General features: G+C 38.4%; 2 protein-coding genes across 3 annotated transcripts in view; one reads left to right on the top strand and one right to left on the bottom strand.

Annotated features, from left to right (window-relative positions):
* The window catches only part of ctnna1 (catenin (cadherin-associated protein), alpha 1), a 72,971-nt gene that overhangs the window by 7,157 nt on the left and 40,853 nt on the right, over positions 1 to 24,961 (top strand). For both annotated transcript variants that reach the window (XM_031745255.2, XM_031745256.2), the window contains exons 4-7: positions 868 to 1,034; positions 1,397 to 1,516; positions 3,878 to 4,147; positions 10,284 to 10,487. In XM_031745255.2, the coding sequence (XP_031601115.1) occupies positions 868 to 1,034; positions 1,397 to 1,516; positions 3,878 to 4,147; positions 10,284 to 10,487 (761 nt within the window). The remainder of the gene's footprint in view (positions 1 to 867; positions 1,035 to 1,396; positions 1,517 to 3,877; positions 4,148 to 10,283; positions 10,488 to 24,961) is intronic.
* On the bottom strand, positions 20,518 to 24,058 carry lrrtm2 (leucine rich repeat transmembrane neuronal 2). The gene is made up of 2 exons (XM_031745257.2): positions 23,346 to 24,058; positions 20,518 to 22,673 (listed from the first exon to the last, which is right to left on the bottom strand). The coding sequence occupies exons 1-2, from the start codon at positions 23,347 to 23,349 to the stop codon at positions 21,037 to 21,039; spliced, it is 1,641 nt and encodes a 546-aa protein (XP_031601117.1). The 5' UTR covers positions 23,350 to 24,058; the 3' UTR covers positions 20,518 to 21,036.

Raw genomic sequence — 24,961 nt, 5'->3', positions numbered from 1 at the left:
TTCTTGTTTTAAACACAGTGGTGCACTTTTCCCCCTTCCTAAAAGTTTGAGCTCATCTGCTGACTAAAGGAGAACCTTCGGTCAACAGTATCCATTTAGAGGAAGCAGAACTCGGGACATTTATGTAGTTGAATCCTTAGAAGGATTATCAGTTGTCTACAGCTGTCTTTTCTCTGGATTGCTCAGGGTCTCTCACCTGGTCTGCTTGCAGTAGCAGATGACAGTTGGCTGTTGGCTTCTTCTCTCTGTCATTCACCGTATGGTTGTTGTGCAAGTCTCATGGGGCTCACTAGTCCGCTGCTGTCTGTGGCTCCCTTTGCACCCTTCTGCACCTGCAGACATCCTGCAGTGAATACAGGCCGGTAGAGACTTGGCAGTTGCCCATGCAAGACAGACTTTATAATCGCTAGTCAGGGCCTAACTCTTCACTGGATGAGCTGCCGTTGTCCATTTCAGTTTTTAAAAAATATTTTTTTCTTATAACTTTATAATTCTATTAAGAATTGTAAAAGTGACTACATTTTAAGCACAAATAAAAAAATAAAATACAATATTGTCCCAAATAATACTCATTATTTTTCCCATAATAAATGTGATATCCATGTTAACAGCTCAGTAGCATGTTTTCTTTTATTTATTTATTTATTTTTCTCTTTTTGTTACTGTGAAAGATGGGAAAACTCTTTCCCAGTCACAGATGCCTGGGGGTTCAGAAAGAAAAGGTCATAATGGTTTAAAATGGTTGCTTTTGGACAAATGCTTGTAAAAAATGTTTTGAACAGGTTTTCATGTAAGGCTTCCGTTTAAATCTTGGATTTGGAGCTGATTTTCTTTTTTCTTTTTTTTGCTTTGTTTCTCTACCTGAAGGTGAGTCAATGCGTCAGGCCTCTGGAGAATTTGCAGAAGACCCCTGTTCATCTATGAAGAGAGGCAATATGGTTCGTGCAGCCAGGGCCCTCCTGTCAGCAGTTACACACTTGTTGGTGCTGGCAGACATGTCTGATGTCTACAAACTTCTCGTGCAACTTAAACTGGTGAGATGTTGAATTCTCATGCATAATATACATTGATAATTCTAATTAAAGTGTAACTAACAATGAAGTGAATGCAGAGTTGGTAGAATCAGTTTGAATTAATATTTCTATTTGTCAGTAATTGCCTCAACCTCTTCATTCAAGTGCAAATTGAAATCTTGCGTTCTCTCAAACTTTTGGGGAGAGCTTGATGTCTTAATTGATCAATCCTAACTCATACTTGGATTTTAAAAGCAAGCATAGACATTACTAATCTAAGTTAACACTTAATGTTGTGCAAACTGCTAATTCAGTCAAGTACTGCTTGTGTTTCAATTACTGTCTTCAGTATTGCAGCAACTCTTTCTATCTGTGTGGCTCAGGTGGAGGACAGTCTGGCCAAAGTGCGCAACGCAGGTACAGAACAGGATTTGGGAATCCAATACAAGGCCTTGAAACCAGAAGTGGACAAGCTGAATGCCATGGCTGCCAAGAGACAGCAGGTAATTGAAAAAAGTGATAGACAAGAGCAGAGTTACAGAATCTGTATTATAGCTTGAACAGGGTTGGAAATTTTTGAGTGACTTCAGTAGGTTTTGGCTTGTAACTTGTAACCAAAAACATGCTCCAAACATCACAGTGACAAGTGACTATAAAAGTCAAAATTTAGCTTGGGAATTAGATTCACCAATTGTGAACAATCTTTTTATTAAAGGTTGCAGTGAAGCAGGCTGAAGGGGAAAAAAAATCATAAATGCGACAGAGCATCTTATCTTGACCTGTTTTTAATTAACTTTGGTGTAGGTGGTAGACAATAGTAAGGAGCTTTTCTAGGCTATGCCACTTCATAATATTTTTGTGCAAATCCAGGAGATCAAATTCAGCTTTCTAATTAGTGTGCAAGTATCGGAGTGATTTGTGTTTTTAAAATGATTATAGCAGGGCTATATATCTATTAGGAGTGCAACGATACACAAAATTCACGGTTCGGTTCGATACTTTGGTGTCACGGTTCTGTTTTTTCAATACAAAAAAATGTTCATGCTTCTTTAATTTGTCATTTATTAAAATTATAAATATATATTTTAACTCAAAAGTACAGTTTTTAAATTTAATGTTGCTGAAACAACAAAGTAATAAAAAAATAAATCTATCTGATGGAGAAATCCCTCATCTTTGGAAAAGAGAGTTTATTACAGAGAAATGGCTCTTTCCAAAATAAAAGCTATACTATACGCTTCTTCTGGGGTATATTCTCAGCAGCATATTAAACCTATCAGGTCCCCATGAGGAGAATCATGTGCTAACGGCTGTCTAAATGACTCGGGTAAAGTTTGTAGCATGCGTGCTTGTTGTTTTTGTCTGCTTCCACTTGTCTTTGCACTAGGATGATGTCGGCGTAAATGTGCAGTCATATTCATTGTGTTCCCACTAGTGCTGTCAGCGTTAATCTGAAATGACGTTAACACCACAACACGGCAAATCTCCGTTAACGAGCTACCGCGGATCGACCCGTGCGTGGGGCTGGACGGGCAAACTGCGCTAACGCAGTAGTTCCCACCCATGTAATTGAGCATTGCGTGGCACATCCGACATACTGTTTTACTTTTGTCCATGACGCGCTTACCTTCATGGTCATACTTCACATGAAGACCTAAATAGTTCCAAAGGCCAGACCTGAATGCGGGCGGGGGAGGCTCAATTTGCCATGTTGCAGTGAGCTTAGCTTCTGTCTTGCTAGCTTGCGCTGCGCTCAGTGGATCTGCGCTCGACAGTGCAGCCTAGGTGGAGTAGTCGAACGCAGATCCACTGAGCTCTCAACACAGACAGCATCGTCAGAAGAAAAGTTGATAAAATAAATTAAAAATGTTGTATTGTTCGATACACATGCGTACCGAACCGAAAGCACTGTATCGAACGGTTCAATATCTATACGAGTATCGTTGCACCCCTAATATCTATATATATGATTAGAGAAGGCTTTTAAAAAAAAAAAAAATAAAAAATAAAAAATCAGTTACTAGCTTGTCTCCAAACTTCAAAATTTAGATTTTAGCATCAATGAGTGAGTGTTGTTATTTCTCCATATTGTACACACCCAAATCATCCATCCGTCAATTTTATTCCCCTTATTCAGTTCAGGGTCACTGGAGTCTATTCCAGCTGTCATAGGGCTGTGAATATAATATAAAAGTGAAACGTTGTTTGCAATTGAAAATGAAGGTCAAACAGACCAAAATGTCAATTGCCCTCCAACTCCAGGACATTTATTATCTAAAGCTAGTTGGTACATCATACTATAACATTTTTTTTTTAATGGTGTAATGTGTTGAAATTTGTTTTTGGACATTTATGTGACTTCGCTGATGGAGGAGAGGAAGTGGGTTGTGACCTTTTGCCGATGTCCCAGTATGCTGGAATTTGAATAGTGGACTCACTGTGTTGGGAATTGTTGCCCAGTAGTATGTGCCCCCTCTTGGCCATCGAGTCATCTAACTGCTAATAGTTTTGAGAGAAAATTACTTTTTTTTTTTAACTGGGGTAGTGATCACTATCTCCTCCTCCTCCTCCTGTGAATCTGTAATTGCAATACAATGCTATGGTCTGAATAGTGATGTATTAAATCGCAAAGGCACATTATATTGACCTGATTATGACTGTATTTCCGCAAGGGACGGAAAAAAATCTGGGTCATCTAGAATAAACTGCTACACTTAGTGTCTTTGTAAGGGCATGACAAGTCCATTTTGAATATAAAGTATGTTACCACACTACCTCCCGTAGCTGGTCCTCCTCAAAGTTTAACATTTTTATTATTTTTGATCTTTCTGGTCTCTTTCTTATTTAATTCTTCTTAATTCTAGGAACTAAAGGACGTTCAGCACAAGGACCAAATGGCTGCTGCCCGTGGGGTGCTACAGAGGAACATCCCATTGCTGTACACAGCATCCCGTGCCTGCCTGCAGCATCCTGACGTGGCAGCGTACAAGGCCAACCGTGACCTGATCTACAAGCAGCTGCAGTCTGCAGTGTCCGGCATCTCCAATGCTGCCCAGGCCACTCCCACTGGAGATTCTGCACTCAGTCAGTCAGGAGGGGGTGGAGAGCTTGCCGATGCCCTCAACAATTTTGATGTAAGTCAAATAAGTGGCTTACAAGTCACAACCTGTCTTGTCACACTTCCAGGTATCTGCTTAATCTAGAAAAACATGACATTTAAAATGACATTTTTCCTAAGTCTAACAACAAAGGCCTGACTAGTATGAAACATTGGACTTGGGTCAGAATGCCTAGTATATAGAACTAACCAAACTGAATCATGAAATGACCAAAACCCCCTGAAGTTAGTGAGGTACATAGACAAACTTGAGACATGGCTTTTAGGCACATGCTTGACTCACTACTACTCCATTCTTTGAAGGACATAGATTAGTCCGTCTTTATGAACACATAAGGAGGGGGAGGGAGAGGGGGTGGGGATATAGCCTCAAAGCTGTATCACAAAATTCAATGGAAATTTGCTATATTTCTAACGATATAGGACATAAATAAATAAAATAAATCAGTTATTGCAGTTTGCAGGCAGCAACATGTAGTGCTAACAAAATGAAGGTCATCTTCTGTCCTTTTCCAATGAGCTACTGTCACTGATGACACACTGCCTAATCTGAAGTGTGTATTTATTGAAACAAGTTGCCAACAGCAACATTACAGTGCAGAGGTAGTGACACTGCATCAGTCAAATTTAACCACGAAAGCAGCCCGGTTAGTCTTTAGAGCTTCACATTATTGTCACATAAAATAAAATTTTAAATGGAAAACTATTTTGTACCTGTGAGGATGTGTGTTGGGTCAGGCTTTTAAAAATGTATTGCTTAAGAAAAATGAACTTGAAAGGTATATGAAACGTGTGATAATATACTCATAATATTTATATGAAACAACATCAGGATAACAGCTGGAAAACACAGAAAGCTAATCAACTTAATGCTGCCTGGGGTGATAAATGCAGAGATGATTAACCTGATTTCTTTTCCATTGTCACTTATTCTTTCACACTTGCAAAGTAACTTATTGTTTACAAGAGATTTTTCATCTTAAGATAAAGTCCAGAGACATTCAACAAATCCACGGAGACAAATTATGCTCCACAGAAGTACAGGTTTCTGTTGTCCTCTCTTTTGCTCAATGAATTATTCATCTTGTATTGGTTATTAAGTCATTTCGCAAGTAGCAGTGTCTTGATGTGTTGCTCATACTGAGACACTGTGTATTCGTGTGATTGATGCAATTCGCATGCTCATGTTTTATTTGCCAGTGGCTGTATGATGCATTGTTTAATTACTCATAGTTATTGCAGACGATGGTATTTCTGCTGGTTGACATGGGAGATTTGGGAGTTGCTTGCACAGTTATTCCCGGCCTAGAATGTGACCTGTGGGAGGGGTGACTGCGCATAAGCAAGATCTGCATGCAAAGGTAATGAGTCTGTGTTGCCATTAGTAAAAGAAAGCAGTGCTTCTTCCTCAGTAAATGAAACTCGAGTTAACTGCATTTGCTAAACAAAATTCGCTTTCTAAAATTGATTTGGTAATGGCCAAAGCACCTATTTATTCATCTAGAGGTGGGAGATACTGATTTGTATCTCTCTGAAATTACTCGGCAATTTGACAGTTAAGCATTCGTACCAACAAAGATGTACATCTTTGATTAAACAACTTTTTTTATTTATTTTTTTAAATGTGCAACACCAGTTAATTGTTGTTTCTGAGATTTTATGCCATGCGCCAGGCTGCAGTGCCCCCCCTTGTGCACTTTCTGTCGGGGCAGATTTAAACGAGGAAGCTGAAAGACAGCCATGTGAACCAGCATGTTTCTGCAGTACTTTGATATAGAAAATGAATGGCTGTATGTAGGGTGTAGTCTGGTGTGGTTGTCAGTGGAGAAATGTGAACCCACACTAACATGCGGGAAAAGAAGGCTCCTGCTGTTTGCGCTGCCAATGTCAACCACACTCAGCAGGCTAATAATCAGGTTTTTATTTATTTGTTTTTTTGTTCGTGCGCAATCTTATGTGTGATGTGATACTGTTTTTTTTTTTTTATTAGTGAAGAATTGGTTTCAGAAGGCCCTTAAGTGGTTTTGTTACAGTTTTTTTTTTTTTTTGTCTTTTTTTGTCTTTTTGCAGTTTATTTATTTTGTTTTGGGTCCTATAACTAGCAAATTGGTTACACGCAGTTGCTAACACTGCTAGGTAACCCTCTAATGTATTTACTTCACCCTCTTATGTCAGCACTAACCTTAACTCCTGTTGAAGGGTAGTTGTTTGAAATGCTCACCTGAAAGTTGAGAGAAGTAACTCAGGATCGACTTGCTTGGTTGTTAATGCTTATTTTGCCTGCCATGACTATAGGCCACTGAATTTCAGTGGCATCCTATTCCCTGATTGCTATATTTCTGCTAGTGTCTTGATGTATTAGATGACCCCTGCACAAAACCATCAAAGGCTTTCAAAATTTCCTCATGGTTAGGGAGCCAGCGAATTCCAATTTCCAAAGGATTTGTTGCTTTTCTTTTGTGGAGGTGGTGGACACACTAAGCCAAAAGGCAAGGCGCTCTCAGTTTGATTCGGTACCCGCTAGAATAGGGGAAAAAACAAAACACTTGACTAAAAGTATACTTAAGGTAGTACATGTGTTACGTAAGACCGTCTTCTTTGAGCGTCCTTCATCAGCTAAGCATTACTTCCCAAAGTAGTCCCACTTGGGAGTATAAAACAATGCTGTTTGTGCATTGAACAAATGTGTATTTTTAGGGCAAGGGTAGGCTGATGGCTGAAAGAAAAGAAAGTTTGATGATATCATAGTTGGCTTGCGTCAAGCCCTTTTTTGTGTTTAAAAGATTTCTTTTTCACTCTAGAATAAAAAAAAATGAAATTATTAGTATGAAAGCTTTTCTGCCTAACAGCATCATTTCTGAGTGATTAATCAATACTGATCAGGCGACAAAACAGGCCCTTGGATTTGTTGCATCAGTGATTATTTTACAGGTAATTACACACACTCTAAATAAACTAAAATGCTGGCCTTTTCCAGAATACCTAGTTGTGGTGCCCACTTTCAAGTGCAAGGCAAAATTAGCAAATGAGTCAACCCCCGCCATCTCTCTCCCTCTCTCTCTTTTTTCCTCCTCCATGTCTCTCTCGTGTGCCTGTTGCCATGGTGATATGACACGCAAGCAGAGGAGGTCAGATGAGACAGAACGGAGGGGGGCTGGAGGTGGCAGTGATAGAGGGCGGGCTGCCTAATAAACCACGATTGTAACAGCTGAATTGTTGAATATTTTTCAGCAATAGGGCATCTGCAGCAGTATTGTAGAGTTCATTTCTCCCAGAGGAAGTTGGCTGTCTTAGACTGCCACAAATGTCGTATTGATACCTTAACCCTCCGCAGTCATCACCAGCAGCCTTTCTCAGCAGATTTACCCATGTGAAGTGAGACGTTTAAGTTGGCTCCCTTGTCCTACAGATATATGGAAAAAAAGTGTGGGTTGCCGGAGCGCCTCTTAGACTGAAATGAGAGAGAAATGCTACCCAACTAACACTTGAAAGAAGAGAAAAATGTATACAGTTGCATGGAAAAGTTTGGACACCCCTGAAGAATATCTTTCTTTTTTGCGCTGGAAGTATCCATGATGTCCAGTTTTAGGTTACTTCTTCAGTTTAGTCCTTTATCAATATTTACAGTGTTAATGTTGTAAACCTGCTTGACTTTGGTTGAGAGGCAAGTGACATTGATGAGCGCAGCAGTGTTTCAAAAGTTGAACTATTTATAACAAAGATTGCTGTGAGCACAGTGAGGAGGGGAAAAAGAAATCACTATGCTGACGGCCCTTTTGCGCCAAGAACTTTGTCAGCGCTGACGTTCATTGGACTTGTATAGAAAATATATGCTGAGAAGGCAAAAAATACAGCCTGTGGAAACGGGTCTATAGGCACATATCACAGCAGGTTTTTTTTTTTTTTGGTTTTTTTTTTTTTTAAGTCTGCTCCTTTTCTTCTTTGTCAAGGAACTTTCTTTGGCACACCCTTTTCTGAGATATTTTTAGGCAAACATGGCACATGCCTAAAAACAGTTGGAAACTGTTTTTCAACTGCTGTTGGATTAAAAAACCTTACTTGGACATAATCAAGCTTAAATTAAGAAAAATGAGCAGTGCCCAAACAAAATTAACTGGAGGAGCCCTGTCTTCTTTTACTTTAATTTATCTCAGGTTAAAAAACATCAAATAGGTGTTTATTTAATACAATTTCTAAGATGAGGTATATGAAATGGTGGAAAAAAGTCACTGCAAAAAATAATTGTGAGTGGTCATCTTTGTCCAAAGACAAAGCATTTCAACTATGATGAAAGCGATTTCTTCCAGGATGACTATGCTCCCTTCAGTAACGCACAAATGGTTGCTGCATGGTTTGAACTTGAAAGGAGAGACAGTACTCAAAACAAGGCAGCTTGCAGCTGTTCTTAACCTTACTAAGAAAACTGTTGTTTTAAGTTGTCACCATATGTTCAGGTTCATCTGCTATGTAAAGTGAATCTTGCTATTTTGATGCTACTGCGTTCAATTCTTTAGCTGATAAATTAATCGGGTTTTCAATCACAAACTCTAATGTTACTGTTTTTATTACGCTAGAAACAACATTTAGGTTATATTTTGTAACTTGGTTTCCCCATGAAGTACCTGCAAAAGCTATATCCACCCCAGGGTTGAACTGTATCAGTGGAGGTGCAGGCTCAGCCTGGTTTAAATGCCTTAAATTACACCATTTAAACAATTTTCCTTGGCAGTGCCAACTTATTTTCTGAAATTCTTTATCCCTAAATTAGGTTTTTTATATAAGCCATTTTACTTTTCTGTGTGGGAGCCTAATGGCTTTTTAGCAGAGTGTGTTAACTATGTGAAGTGTTGCCTTTTAAAAAGTGTAAACTTGGAAGAAGTTCTAATTAACTTTCCTGAGTATTTATTTTCTTCTCCATTTGTGGTAGGCCCATTTTAAACCAGGACATGTTGCTTTGGAGAGAGAGAATGTACATTAGACTTCATCATTACTACTTGCTGAACTTGAGGCAGTGTATTTAAATTGACAGCAAAAGTTACTTTCACTTTATGTCCCTGATCATCAATTAACCCTGAAGATTTCGGTTTCCCATTGTACTTTTACTTTGGTGTGTTTATGTTTTACAGTTTCTGAAGTTTAATGCAGGGCTTTGTCTTTTGTGGCTTTAACGTTACCTTTGATACTGCTGCCCTTCCACCACAACAAAAATAAACCATCTTTGAGTTTGAGAGACAATGCAGGGGGGTGGACTGTCAGTGAAGAAGAAAAATCAAAACTTAGCCCTATTTTCATGAACTACAGACCATTTTACAAATAACCGCCTGTTGCCAAAATCTTAGAAATGCCAGTCTCATTACAATTTCTGGATACCCTCAGATAACAACAGTTCCAGACAAGCTCTATAAAAAGCCTCAGTCACACCAGGCCTCTTATTGTATTACTGCTGGAAACTGCTCTGTTTTCATTTTGCATTAATTTATTTCAGCATCTTATAGACTGGATCATGATAAAGAGATTTGAACTTGGCTCAGCGAGTATATGCAGCTTTGCATATACTCGCTGGTTTGTATTTGTTCAATTGGAGACTGCGTCTTTCTTTACCCCAAGGTTTAGTACTTTAAACTGTAAAAACCTTAACAGGAACCATTGAAGTGGACTTGTGTCAGGTGTAAATCAAAAATCACTGTCTTCAGCCAGATATAAGAGCATTACATAAAAATATTACTAGCTCATAATGTTCTGCAAAAACACTTTTGTGGCTGTTATTCAAGCCATAAAGTCGGGATAGAATTTGGCGTTGTGGTAAATTTGTGTAGATATAGGAATTTAATCAGTACACACATTCCATGAACTTTACCTTTACTGGTTGGAGACTTCTGTTTTATTCTTTGCCATGTGGAAAGCACTTTGTAACACTGCTGTTGAAAGGCGCTTAAAAAAAGGAAGTTGTTGTTCGGGGTGTAGAGAGACAAAAAAAAAGACAACATGGCACTTTCCTCCCTTCTGGTTTTCCAGCTGACCTCTCAGTCAGTCAGTTCAGTCATTTCCTTTCTTGTTACTCTGGGCTTTGTGAAGGAGAGATCAGTGTACCATGATGACTATGTGCATTTTTTGCTCCCTGTGTAATTTTCCCTCTGACCCTTTCTTTACAGAAACAAATCATTGTGGACCCCCTGGCGTTCAGTGAGGAGCGCTTCCGCCCTTCCCTGGAGGAGCGCCTTGAGAGCATCATCAGTGGTGCTGCCCTCATGGCTGACTCTTCATGCACACGTGATGACCGCAGGGAGCGCATTGTGGCCGAATGCAATTCTGTGCGCCAGGCTCTCCAGGACCTTCTGTCTGAGTATATGGGCAATGTAAGTCTCTTTTCAGTTTTGTTTTCTTGTCATGTTATCTCCTCCCATCTTCTTTACTGTAGGCAGAACAATTTTCTAAGGTCAAAGGTTAGGACTACAAACACAATTCATTCTAGCATGGATTGAGGTAAACTCTTAATATTTGACTTTGTGAGTGTAATGTACTGTCTTTACGTAATTGATTCCACTTGCAGGCACATCAATACCAACACATAACTGTCAATGACAATTAATTAGGTTTATGTAAGTGATTACATAGCTAATCCTTGACCTTGCTTACTGTCATAAAGTATAGTACTCAATATATAAACAAAATTGGGGAAACCTGGTCTTACTCAATATTTCTTGTTGTGGTGAACAACTGTTTAAACTGAAGTACTAGTTACATGGCTTTCATTCCCATCAGTCACTTAAGACAGATTAAATGTGATGGAGGGGAAAAAATAAAAATACAGAACAAGTAGAATGGGTTGGTACAGGAGAACATTGACAGGTGTATCGACCTGATCAGATTCAGCTTGGGCTAATAACAGATTCTAGTGTGAATAGTTATTTTGTTTCTGAAATTCAGCCGGGAGAGAAGACTTAAGAACCAGGAAAGTGTATACACATATTGAAAGGATGAGGAAAAAATGACAATACTAGCTATTGCAGAGCATAATGACCAAGCTAGAGACAATTAAGCCCGATCCACACAGGAAACTATTTGCTTGGTCACTGATGGTTGGTCATTAGTGGACATTCTAATCTCCGGTTGCCTAGGTGATCCCTAATATATTTACTACCTTGTCATGTCAATCAACTGTATCCTGTGCTCTCATTGGTAGCTGCTTTAGTTGCTTGCCTCAAAGTTGAGAAGTTGATTTTTTTCAGCCATTACCAGCAGTTATTTCACCCACCCATTGCTGGATGTCAGAGAACTGAGCCTGCTGATTTATTAAATGCTAAAATTACTATTCTGTCTGTAACCAAAAGTAATATTTATTCCTGGCCTTGGCCCTGCATGCCATGCCTGTGAAATCTGTTTAGAATTTTAGGGATTCAGTGGACAGATAAAGACCAAGAGCACAACCTTTTTCAGAGTTCACTTGCCTTTGGGGAAGTATCTAATATTAAAAAAAGATACCTTAATGGCAAAAACTGTTGATTTTGTCATTCAAAAGAAAAATGTTTCCACAAGTGCTCCTGTCTTATCAATGGATTAATGTGACATATTTTGTATGTAGATGCGAATCTGCTTCCATTTGTTGGTTTTTGTTTTGTCCCAAAAACAAAACAAAAAAAACTTGTGCACAGATCACAGCAACCAACTCTGAAGCTGGATGTTGGGCAACCATGTAATCGTAAAAAACTGCTAGTATACTGTCCACATTGGTCGCTTCGCTCACCGCCGCAACATCATTACACAGTCACCTTTATTTATGCCCGCCAAAATCCATTGCCATATTCTCCTGAATGATAGGTGTCACCACTCAGACAATACTGCCACATAAATGCTGTCATGTAAGAGGGGAATAAGTCAAAACCGGGAGCTAAGACTTTGCAAAGTTTCATGTTTTCAAACTACTGCAACATCTCGCAGTGTATGTCTATATATATCTGAGCTGCTGCACTGGAATATCATTAAAGTAGCAGTAAAAACCGACAAGAGGGTACACTCTTCGACCCAGCTGTGGTGGCCACGGCGCAAGCATCAGGTTACAAAACTGTGCATGACCGGCTAGGGTGTCACAAATTATCGCGTGCCCCCAGATGATGTGATATCCAACTCGGCACGGGGCGCTCAGAGCATAAAAGCACCATACCAGTGAATGCTTTTAAAATTATTTGATTGCAGATCAAGTTTGCCTCAAAATTTGTTTTCATTGGACATTGACAGACAAAATAAGCAATCGCAGGTCAACTAAGTTTGAATGTCATTTTCTCTTATTCTATCTTGTCAATCCTCAAGAATTGCAGTCATGGTTTGCACTTGTTGTCCATCCACAACATGTTCAGTTTATTTTAAGGTTCAAGACACTCATGCAGCATCTCTGATTTGCTTCAAAACGGCTTTTCTACTTCACTGGATTCATCCATGCCAGTCATGTTACCCTGTATGACTTGAGAAGTTAGATTTACAGAGAAACACCACTCATCAGCATGGTGATAATAAGTGGACATGATGGGTGTATGACCACTCATTTGGCTAAATTAAAACAACAGATGAGAAGCATAATGTGTCATTGTCCACAGTGTGCTTTTAATTTTAGATAATTTTGAATGCAGATAAAGCAGTGAAAGTCATTAAACAGTATGTAGCCATTACAGCATATGGGTTTACACTCACAGCTCATGGTGTTGGAAAGACTACTAACTCATTCATTCTCTCTCCCATCCCTTATGTTTCTTCATACCCTCTAGCTACAACTTGTTTACCCCCCTTCTCCATTTTTCCTGCACTCCTTTTGACTCAACGATTTCCTAGCATCTTATAGTAAAATTCAAGGTTTGAATCTTAGGTTTTGTTCAAAGGATTTAACTAATATATTAATTGTTCAGTGTAGGGTTGTTATACTACACTTTATGTTGTACGACTTGGGTTGCTTTGAGCTTAAACTGTGCTAATGGCAGCGGCCAAGAATCAAACTCTGGAGCTTGCATTTATGTGCTAGTGTGTTCCTCATCCCTTAGGCCATGAAACAAAAATGCTTTTGTTAATCTTTTTCATTAAGTTTTGTATAGGTTTGTTTAATTAGGCATATTACAAGTTGTACAACCCCAGTAGTAATATACAAATGATCTGTCTGAGGCATGCTGCAACAATATATTAAAGCGATAATAATAATAATTTTAAAAAAAAAGTAATTTGAATACCCTCATCTATCTTGATAATTTTTATATGTAAAAGGGCTGGATAGATGATGAAAATTAGTATGTTGTGTAGAAAGCACAGTTTTTTGTTTTGTTTTTTTGTTACATTTTGTTTCAAAGTCAGCTTGGTTTATATTAAAGTTGTTTTGATAAGCTTTTTTTAATGTTCTGTTTAGGTCTGTTTTTGAGCTTTTCAAACTGTGCCTTTTATACACATTCGCAGCAGGTGATTTATTGCTTGTTTCATTTGTTTGTTCAACCATGAGAATTGTTGGAGGAGCAGTTGAAATTATGAGCTGATTTGAACACCATTTAATGCATTTGTTTATCTTGTATACAGCAGGCACTTTATACAAGTTGTATTCTATTCTATTATGTTGTATTGTCTTTTATAAATTTGAGCTATATATTCTATGGAACTAAGTGAATAGAAAAGTTGGGATGCACTAGCTACAGATGTCTAAATGTATCGAGCACATTATGCGGATGAATCACTTGGATATGTCCAAGTGTCTTTCTTTTTTCGTGTTCCCAGAGTAGAAATTGTAAGGGCAATGCTAATGATGATCATTTAACAAGACTAGAGCTTGTCTACTCAGCCAGTGAAGTGGAAAGGTGGGTGGGGGTAATGTCGCCCCAGCACTGCCACATAGTGTGACCTCAATTATTCCATATTGTCATGACAGTTTGGCATGGCACGTGTCGAGTGTAACTGTTTCTGCCACTTTTTATTAATAATGCATCCCTTGTTCACGGCATGTCAGGGTTTCATTTCACATTGGAGAGTGACGTTTGTTTTGACATACACAGCTACTGACATTTAAATTTCTTCAACTTGATAGGATATATTATCATTTTCACCTTAGGCAAAAAAGACATACCTGGCCAATGTAGTGGAACCCAGCTTGTCCTCCTTGCTTGTGGTTTTTGGTGTAGCTCTCTTCCCACACTCTGCTTTCTCCTTGCTGAGTTCTGTTTCACTTCTTTCTTTTGCAGTTTCAGTCTTCTTGTTTGTGCCCCCTTTTCTTAGTGCATCACTCGTTCCTTAACTCTCGCTGTCTTTTTGCCTTGGGCATCTAAAATGAATTTTGTTTTATTCCTACACTGTGCGTGCCTCTCATTTTAAGTACTTTTTAGGTTTGTATCTCATGCCATGTACCTTCATTACCTGGTACCCTTACAGGCTATATGTTACTAACAAGTCCACAACACTAATGTGGATATTGATTTTACATGAGGACGTATTTAAAAAAAAAAACAACAACAACAAATAACAAAGAAACAAACACAAATTGTGTTTGATATTGTACCCAGAGGTTGAGATTATTATAAACTGTTCTTACCAAAAAGATTTGGGTGGGGTGGCGGAGTGACAGGTTTTTTTGTTTGTTTTTGGTTTTTTCTGTCTTTGAAACACTTGCGTGAAAGCATTTCAATTTATCTATTTGTAATCTCATCTCAATGGATAATTAAAACAAATTGCACTCCACACAATGTAACAGGGGAAAGATTTAGAAGCCCAAAGGCTTTTCTGTATTTACAGCCTTCATAAAACACTGGTCTGTCAGTAAAAGCCCTTCAGGCTACATTTCATTGATGGGCTGATCTTTTGCTGGTGAATTCCAGGCTTTTTGATTAGCTTTGCTGTCAGGTAAATGAGATACACCCTTTCTTTAACAGGGTGTATTATGAACTGCATTAGACAGCTTGTTTCAAATAATTTGCTGGCAGCTGTGGCAAGCTTTGTCTTTATATTAATATATTTGTATTAATTCAGATTACAAATTTCTGAGTTAACTTTTGACCTTTTGCCATGTCCCTTTCTTGGTCACTTGAGAGCTGGGGAAACAATTTAAGTGTAATATACTGAAAAATACTGAAGCAAGAGCTTAAGCATGCAGATGGTCCTTCTGATGGTAGTTGTCCTTAAGGTAGACTCATATTTAGCACCATAATATTTTCAATGAATGTACATCAGTTTAAATGTTTTCTTTCAATATTGCATTTTTTTGACACAGAGTAGCTAGCTCTAGCTGTGAGTACACTGTTAAAGGCTTCTTAGTTTGATCTTGTCACTTATTTCTTATCTTGTTCTAAGTTTCAAACACTTTCAAATACAACACTAATATTCCTTTACTGTTGAGATTGAGAAGGATTGGTGTCTGTCTACGTAGAGAGGTGGCTGCCTCAGAGCCAAAGTGGCACATCTTAAAATGGATGTAACTGAGAATATGGAATCCAGTTATTAGCCAGGCAAGGCCATTGTCTTTGAGTGCCTGTATCTTGGAACTATAGTTGAATCTAAAACCTAAACAGACTGCGAAGAACATGTATATTACATATAGAAAAAGTTAAAGCTTTAAAACTAAGGGCTTAGGTACCTTTCAGAAAACAAAGCTTATCCTTCAGTTAAGTACCAGATGGTTTAAGTGGTGTAAGCAACGTTGGTGTTTGTTTTGTGTAGAAAACATGGTTTGATTAGGCTGGAGTTGGAATTTTTGCTGTTTACTTAAAGCAGGCCTAATATTAGACCATTTCTCTCTGGTTATGAGACAGCAGTGGCAGACTTGCTGGGTCTGGGATATTTTGTAATATGGTAACATGGCAGCCATAGGTTTTTGTGATTTAAAAGTGCTGTTCTAATTTTGAATTGGATTTTAACTTATTAGGCTAAATATTCAAGCATATCTATTGGTTTGTAATTCTCTATTGTTTGTGCTAGGACTCGCCAGTGATATCCTTGGAGAATGGCTTTAAATTTAAGCAATAAGTACATTAGGGGTTATATGCTGATGAGAGTCCTGATCAATGTGTCCCTCCTAGTAAGCATTTTCTAGATTTATTGGAGGCCTCATAATGAGTACCTGAAACATACATGGGTTCTGAGTCCTTGAACCACACTGCCGAAGCTATGCTGTCAGACTCCTCAGTTTTGTGCCTTCCTCACTTGGCTACACCCTTCAGGTTAATTATGGAAGCTTGCTTTTTGTAAACCCCATCAGAAAAGATCAGGTAAAATTGAAGTGACTCTTGTAGTTGGAATGCCACGTAAGGTTATATTCCCTACAACAGCATCTTTGAAAACTGCACATGCACATATGGAGCTGTCTTCTGTTTGAATTTGTACTAGAAACTCTCTGGAGTCTTTTAATAAGATATTCTTTTTAAGAATATTAGGTTTATTATCTGAACCTTCTGACAAATGTAAGACCATAGGTTAGAGTTTTCTTGATGGTTGTTTCAATCCTCAGTTTAAATAGTTATATGAAGAAAATGGCTTAACCACTTTCTGTGCTTTTATAATTTCTACATAATATAACACAAGTGCGCACTAAAAATATGATTAGAAATACGTAAATTATAGAAAGCTCCTTGAACAAAAATCTGTCAGTGTTTATTTTGATATTATTTTGTTTTCAGTTAGCTGTTTTAAAGCAGTCAGTGAGTGAGAACAAACATGGGTAGGGTTCAGTTTTTACTCTGTTTAATCATCCAAAAAATCAGGAAGTTGTCTGGATTCAAGTACTGAGTCTGTGTCTAAAATCAAAACAATATTGGAATTGTTGTTTGCAGTGGTAGTAATACTTGCACTAAGCAGAGATTAGAGAGTGGCTCGAAAATCCAGAGTTTAGATAGCCAATAACTGTATTTACTGGAGTGTTATACAACTGTAGAAAAAAATATGGACACTGAAATAATAAAACAAAGGCTTTTCTGTTGTTTCAGTTGTTTTTATGTAAATTGCTTTACTTTGTCTTGTGTGAATGTCATGTTTCACTTTCATAGTATTTTTCTTTTATATTTTGCACATAGAAGTTTAAGACTTTTTTTGCGTCGATGAATTATAGATGAATTATATCTACTACTCTGTTTTTGTTTTTTTTTGTTGTTGTTTTTTTTCATCTGAAACTAGACTCAAAGACAGTAGTACTGTTTTTAAATGTCACTTGTAAAAACTAAGAAAAATGAAACTCCCATGCCATTAATGTTGCCTACAATCTATTAGCCCACACAAAGTGTGAAGTCTCTTAGTTTGTGGTTTTGATTTTCTTCATGTAAGTAAATATCACATTGTGACATAGTTTCCAATTCCAAAGTTTAATCTCTAGATTTTTGCTCTGACATCCAAGAAAAATGGACAGCAATAAATATTGCTGGTGTTAGCTGATGATCATTATCTGTAAATGCAATGCTTATATATAGGTCATTTAATTTTGGGCATTTAATCAAATAGGACCAGTGTCAATGTAAAATGATAAATTTGGTGCAGTTAATATTCTCAACAGTTCAGTCTTACATAAGATTGGAAATGCTTTAATAGCATAATTACTGGTTATTAATTGTAGTGTTAGTTTGTAGGTTTTTCACTATTGACTCTTTTATTAAAAAACAACAAAAAAACAGCTCTTTGTACAGATGGCCTTGGCTTCCTATAGCTTGTGGTAAACTAAAAGATCAGTTAATTGGTTAATTAAAAGAAAAAGTAGACTTTTGATACCCATAAACATGAATCCGCATAGCAAAAAAATTTAATTTTTTAAACTATAAATATTTAAACAATATCCTTCTTGAATGTCAACAAGGGTTGAATTTCACTTTGTTGATGTTCAGATTTTTGCAGTATCACGATTTATACACTGTACTAAAGTGCAATTACAGATCAAACCAAGTTGTGAGCATCCATCAGTTGGTAAACACCTTGTAAATTATAATCATTTTATTTAAAAAATATATGTTTTGAGGGGACAATGTTGTTTTTTTTTTTTTTTTTTTTTTTTTTTTTTCAGTTTGGCACATCTTATCCACTATACAGATATGAAATTGTACATATTACAATACAAAAGGAAAATGGGAAGAGAAAAGCATTCATTTTGCACAAAGAGGTTGGGTTAGAGAGGGGATTGGTTCTTTTTTTTTTTCTTTTCTTTTTTTTTCTCTTTTCCTTTTTTTAATTTTTAGGCAGGGTGGGAACAAGGGCTAGAGGATGACAAGAGGAAACAAAAACAGATTACAAAGAGCCAGAGTGCAAAGGGATGCATATTTCTACAAATTTGTGGATTTTCAGTCACTTGGTACAACTGTAGTCTTAAACAGTGAAATGTCTAATGATTGACAGAACTTTATAGGAATTCCATATACATCCCCATACTTGGTGTTATCAAAAACGAAGTCTCCCCATAAAGTTTGCTGAATGAGATTAGGAAATATTCAACTGAATTTTGACTCTTGAACATGCAAGACAGATTAGAAGGGCAATAGTTAAAGCAGTGCTAAGCTGGAAGAAAATTAAATTAGAAAATGGAGGTGGTTGACTTTTAAAAATATGATCAGTGTATGCAATGCTTTCATTCAATTCAGACATGAAGTATAACAATTTTTGGTTTACAAAAGCACTTTCTTAAGTTGTTGTAGGCATCCTATGAGCATGTGCTGAGACACGTTGACACGCAAGCATTCATTTGAATGTGAAGCCAAATTTTGACAAGCTCAATATAAAGACAAAGCCACAAATGGTACCTCCTCCCTACCTATAGGGGGCATCAGCCAATGAACTGCACCCTAATTGTTCAAAACCAGACATCTCACTTAAAAGTGCTGCATCTTGTCATCACTAATTGCAGACTTTGGTAAACACGAGTTAAAATACTAGTCTTAGGAATTGATAATAAATATCATAAAATCGCTTACTGAGTACTTGAATTTTATAGTGTTCAAACATTGGACTGCTCAACACTTGATTAGCTGTGAAGTTGCTGCTACTCTGGTCAGGGTACATTTCACGCCTAAAGTGCTGTCATTCTGTCATTCCATTCTCTACTACTTTTACTTGCCCATAAGGATGCTCGATAATTTTAAGAAAAAGACATTAACCCATTGTTAAACTCGGTCTTCATCGTCCTATCTATTCCTCTCAGTCCCACTCTTTCACCCTGCCCCCACTACCAAATTGAACACAAAGAAGTGCGAAGCTACTGCAGCAGCTTTAGTCTGATGCTAATGCACATCCTCTCCCTGCTGCATACAAATGTGTCCTGACCCAGGCTTGCTGTTTGCTTATCACTGGATCTCCATTTGCTCTCAGGGTATTGACCGCAGTTTAACTTGACACTTTCGAGTGCTAACCCAGGACCTGAAATGCATTTTTCGCTAACGAGAGCAATACCTTAAAAAATAAATAAATATTCACGGATGATTTTTGGTCACAAGGATTACTATACTGTATTATTTTTCAGTGGTAGCATGGCTAAATGTTTCTAGATCACTGGCGTGGGTGACAGAATATTAAGTTCGTTTTGCCTTGCTTTAATTGGTTCAATCTTGAGCCTGTCAGGACTGATTAGGGTGTAAGCAGTAAAGAGCACAGGCTACTGGGGTTTTGTATTCAGAATAAAACGCGCTCCTGTCTGGCATTTGGGCTGTTTTTTACCGTTTGTCACTTGCTACCCTCACACTAGCTTGTCTGTATATTGATCCTGGTATAATATAGCTCATCAGTTAATTGTAATCAACTACCTAAAGCTGTTGGAAATACTGTGGTCACAGTTTGTATGGCAGTTGAAAATGGAGAATCCATGTACAGATCATTGTAGATAATTTTCCATGTCTAAGGTGAGGCTGACATCCATGAGTTTTTTCTAAGCAGTGTAGTGTGTTGGAAGTTAATCACACTTGCTCAGTCTGTCCCACAGATTGAGAATTTATTTGTGGTGCTGAGCCCTCGTGGGTGGGAGCTCAAACGTCCATTAACTCGAGTCGGCTGCGAAACAGCTTTGCATTCACGGGGGTAACGTCTGATTAAAGAGGTAATTTTTTCAATTTATATAATTGAACATAAATTCTCCATTCTCAGTCCACACTTTCAGTTGCATTTCCACACAGAAGAAATTTAGGAGGAAATCCAAATTTTTAGAAATAAAACAAAATCTCATTCTTACTCAATACAGCCTCTCTTCTTCTTTTTGTTTTCTGTTATTTGAGTTGGGCAACCCAAATGTATTCTTGGTGGGAAACTGTGGAACCATGTCAGATTTGATAAACGTAATGTCATTAGTGATTACTCAATAGAATTTCAGGATTCTTCTATCCATAACAGATTTCTTTATTTATAACATAACAATAATGACATTTACTTTACAGTTATAATTCATAATTTGAGTTTGGTCTTAGTGCCCTTTAATGCATTATAGTTCTCTCAAAACAAAGCTACAAAACAAAATGTTTTGATAATTGATTCTGTTCATTTGCCCCTGTGATTGAATGTTTGGCTTGGACTGCCTATGGTGTAGTTAGAAACAGCATTTCAAATATTTACTTTTTAAAAGAAAATACATAAATCACATCTTCCTTTAATGTATTCTGTTAGCAGAGGGCCACTTGGCAAAGTAGTTTCTCTGTGCTGCAGAATATAGACAGTGGTGGAGACAGATCTCACAGTTTACAATTTTCTTCTTTAAAATGATTGCCCCTGCCTGATATGAACAACCTTGCATTCATAGAAAAATAAATTTGTGACTATCTCTACAACGTCCCGTAACTGGCCAACCTCTGCCATTGTAGCATTCTCACATATTCTCAAATCTCACTTGTAGAAATTATGCTTTTTACATAAACTGGAAAAAAAAAATCAAAAAAGCAAACCCTGTATCATCTGAAATGGTCAAATGACAAACCATATGCTCTAGGAATAAATAAGAGTTCATACTTCACACTCTTTGTAAGGCAGCTGCTGACACTTGCACTGCCCGTAGCCGTTGATGATCACGAGTGCCCCTTCTTCATGGCTGGGCTCATACTCATTATAGGGTACCTGCGTAGCTAGGTCTGCCATAGGCTGTCGTTGCTGGGTCCTCATCTGTCTGCGGTTCTGAATAGCCGAACAGTGGCGTATCCGGCGCAGGGTAGGAGGGCAGCACTTCCGTGAGATATAGACAACAAAAATGATGAAAAAGAATGAAAAAAGAAGGGCCATAGTTCCCATGATAACCCTTTGAGTCATAACAGTGTTGTCTGCAGTTGCGAAGTCATCCGTTACAGCTGCCTCTTCCAATGGAGCAGTAGTAGCTTGAGCAGTGCGTGGTGTTTGTGTTGTGATTGTTGTGGTAGTGACTGTGGTAAAGCTCCCAAAATCCTCTGCATAGTCCGGTGTGGGGGTCGGCTGCATAATTCCAAACAAGGAGCTTGTGATCTCTGCAGCTGTAGTAGCGTCTGTTGTTGTACTAATGGTCTGAACAACTGGTACTGAAAAATTCTGACAAAGTTGGAATCCATAAACGGCATCAAGTATCTCCTCACCTTGGGCATATTCAGGACTGTGACAGAGGATGGAATGCTCCCACCTTCCCTTAAAGGTGCTTAGCCAAGTGGCAAGAGAGCAAATCCTCTTGGTACATTCCCAAAGGTTGCTGGACAGCCCAATCATACCCAAAGACTGCCACATATCCAAGACTTGGGGATCCAGGCTGCTCAGTTTGTTGTTATCCAGCAGCAAAACTTTTAAATTTGGCAGCGTTTGAAACACATCAGGGGTCAGGACACGAATTTCATTTCCTGTGAGGTCCAGCTTCTCCAGCGTGGTCCAGGTCCATTCCATGCCACATGTTACGTTGCTGATCTTATTCCATTGCAGGTATAGAAATTGAAGGGCAACAAGGCGAGGGAAATGGGCCAAGTTTATCTTGGTCAGTTGATTGTGCTCCAAGTGGAGCTCTTTAAGCTTGATGAGCCCAGCAAATCCATTTCGTGCCAGGCTTCGGAGACGGTTGCTGCTTAGGCCCAGATATTCCAGGCTACGGCAGTCCCAAAATGCCCGAACAGGTGTGGTGCGAAGTAAATTAGAGCGGAGGTGGAGTATCTGGAGCTTCCTCAGTCCGTGAAACAGTTCTGGCTCCAAAGCAGTCATCTGATTGAAGGACAGGTCCAGTATCTGAAGATTGATGAGGTGGATGAAGGTTGTGTTGGGCAACTTGGTGATACGATTGGAGCTCAAATTGAGGTCCTTCAGTTTATAGAGCCCTTGAAAGGCATCCTCTTGTACGGTGGTTATCTGGTTGTGGTCTAGATGTAGCCAAGTGAGCTGGCTGAAACCATAGAATTGATCAGGGCTGAGCTCAGTGATACTATTGTGTCGTAATGACAGCCCCAGGGCTCCCTTGTCCACACCATCTGGGGGTGCCTTAAGCCCCTGGGTGTCGCAGTAAAACTGTAGGTCCTCACAGCGGCATTTTTGAGGGCAGGTTGTACACAACGCAGGAGACAACAGGCACGCTAGGAGCATGCTGATCACAGACAGAGCCGCTGGTGCAGGTCCCACCAATGGCCACCTTGAATGGAAACCTGGGTGGGTTCAAAGACAAGAAAATGAACTGTGGGCGGGAAAGCTAATCTCTGCAGAGTACTTATTACTAATTCATGCTGGCAGTTATGCTTTTTTTTTGTGTATGCTCTGTCTTGTCCTTACATATAGCTGCTAAGGTATTTTACATTGGCAACTTTAACAGTGTATGTAAACATAATACCCTTGAGATTCGGTTTAATGGAGATGTCATTTTCTCAGCAAGGCTTCTAATGATCAGCTGCATACATAAGGCAGACTTTTTTTTTTTCACCTCTCCACTCCCTTACAGTTTATATTAAGCCTGTTTTGGTCCGCATTTTGTGCTATTCATTCGAACATAATTTTCTTTTTTAATATTGTCATTCATTTTTCATTAAGTGCTCTATGCTTTTTTTTTTCTTTCTCCCCTATGATCTGTTATCTGTTCAGGGAAAAAATAAAAGATTTTCTAAAAATTATTATTAGGTCTTTTTTTATCACTTATGAGATCTTCTAGAAGATACAAATGTTTAAAATGTATGTCTTTCCAACTCTTCTGTCTGAAGGAGGAAAAATGAAGGACCATTGCAGTAAATAGACTAGGCAGAAGAGCTTTTAGTCCTCAGCCTCCCTCACTCTTACTTGTATTCCCTATTCATGTCCAGACCTGTCATATAAAGGGGCTAACTTACCCATTCTTTTGTGCACATCGGAGGCTGCATTCAACTGTCCTTTTCCGCAGACTCTTGGAGCAACCAGATGGAAGAAAAATCCAAAGGGAAAAAGCCCTTTTGATTAAGCACAAAAGGAATCAGCCTCTTGGGAAATAAAGCAATTCTGAACCCACCCAATTCAAACAAAATATGAAATTCCATGTCCCGACTAGATGTTTATTCCTTTTATTTTGTTAGTCCTTTAAAATCCAGGCTCATAGAAGAGGTTGAATCTTTTTCTTCCAGCCCACGAATCCTTGAAAATTTTTTTTTTTTTAAGTTGATCAGTTGCATCCAGAGCGACTCCAGTGATCAGACCCCCCCTCTCCCTTTTTCTTCTTTTTCTTTTTTTTACCCTTTTGTTTCCTTTCCTCCGCAATGGTGTCAGCTCAGACCGTTAATTGAAGATCAAGCGCTTCTCTTTCATTGCCGTGGTCCTCCAACCCTAACTTGTTGATGGCAGCCAGAGATCCTGCTTCTGACGCCGGCTCAGTCTCAGCATAGCCTCTGCAGAGCTGTGAGCGGAGCCCTCGTCTGCTAGCTGAGACGCAGGGAGAGAGAGAAAAAAGCAGAGCAGGGAGTCAGGGATGTTATTCTGTGCTTTTTTGTTGCAGCCACTCACTGCTACAGAGTGGTGGCAGCCTGGCGTCGATCATCACTACTGTTTCTCTCTCTCTCTTTTTCTCTCCCACACACACAAACACCCTCTCACTCTCCTGCTCAGTCACTTGCTCTTTGCCTCATACACAGTGCTTGTGCACCTTAGTCTTCCTCCACCTCCCTCTTGCATCCCCCTTCCCTCCCACTGGCTCGTCACCTTCAGAATATTGATATCTTGAACGTGTTGCGGCAGCTTGCTGTTGAAATTAACCACAGCTGTAAATCTCAGCCTCGCCTTACTGCTGTTCTGCAGACTGTATGTATAAATGTATACATAGGACATAAACCTTAAAAAAAAAAAAAAAAAAAAAAAAAAAGAGAGAGAGAGAACACAGCAAAGCAGGTTTTACTACAGCAGTTCTAACATAGGGTGTCAAATTTACATATCCTGGTTGCAGTTCTTTAACTTTTGAGGACAGGCATGTGATCAATTGCCAGCTCCTTTGAAGTTAAGTTAGGCTAGCTTTTAAAATGTAAAGGTCAAGGAAAAGTACTTGGTTATTCATATGACGCATTAAAAGGATTTGAAATTTACTAATGCTAACATGCATCTACTTGACCTTAAGCTATTTTGTGATTTTAGTTATTTATTTATTTTTTCTGTCAAAAGATGTTTGCATTTCAGAGTTCTGGAAATAGAAAAAAGAGAACTCTTTAGCGTCTATCAGAAGCAGAAGTACTCAACTGAGACTAAGCAATTGAGCCCAAAGTCTTGGGCTCAATTGCTTTATCTTCCTTGTACCGTGATACCAGTTAAAGTATGCCAACGACAAGAGAACTGGAAAAGCATCCCAATGGTTTTTTTTTCTTTTTTTGGTGATCTTTTTTTTTTTTTTTTTTTTTTTTTTCCTCTTGAATTCCCCCTTTTTTTTTTTTTTTTTATTCTTCTTATTTGTTTGTTGTTATTTTGCTGTTCGTCCATTTTGGAAGAAAAA

This window comes from Oreochromis aureus, linkage group 2 (genome assembly GCF_013358895.1).
Source record: "Oreochromis aureus strain Israel breed Guangdong linkage group 2, ZZ_aureus, whole genome shotgun sequence".
Taxonomy (NCBI): domain Eukaryota; kingdom Metazoa; phylum Chordata; class Actinopteri; order Cichliformes; family Cichlidae; genus Oreochromis; species Oreochromis aureus.
Note: the sequence above shows the minus strand (reverse complement) of the source record. Positions and strands in the feature narration are given on the sequence as shown.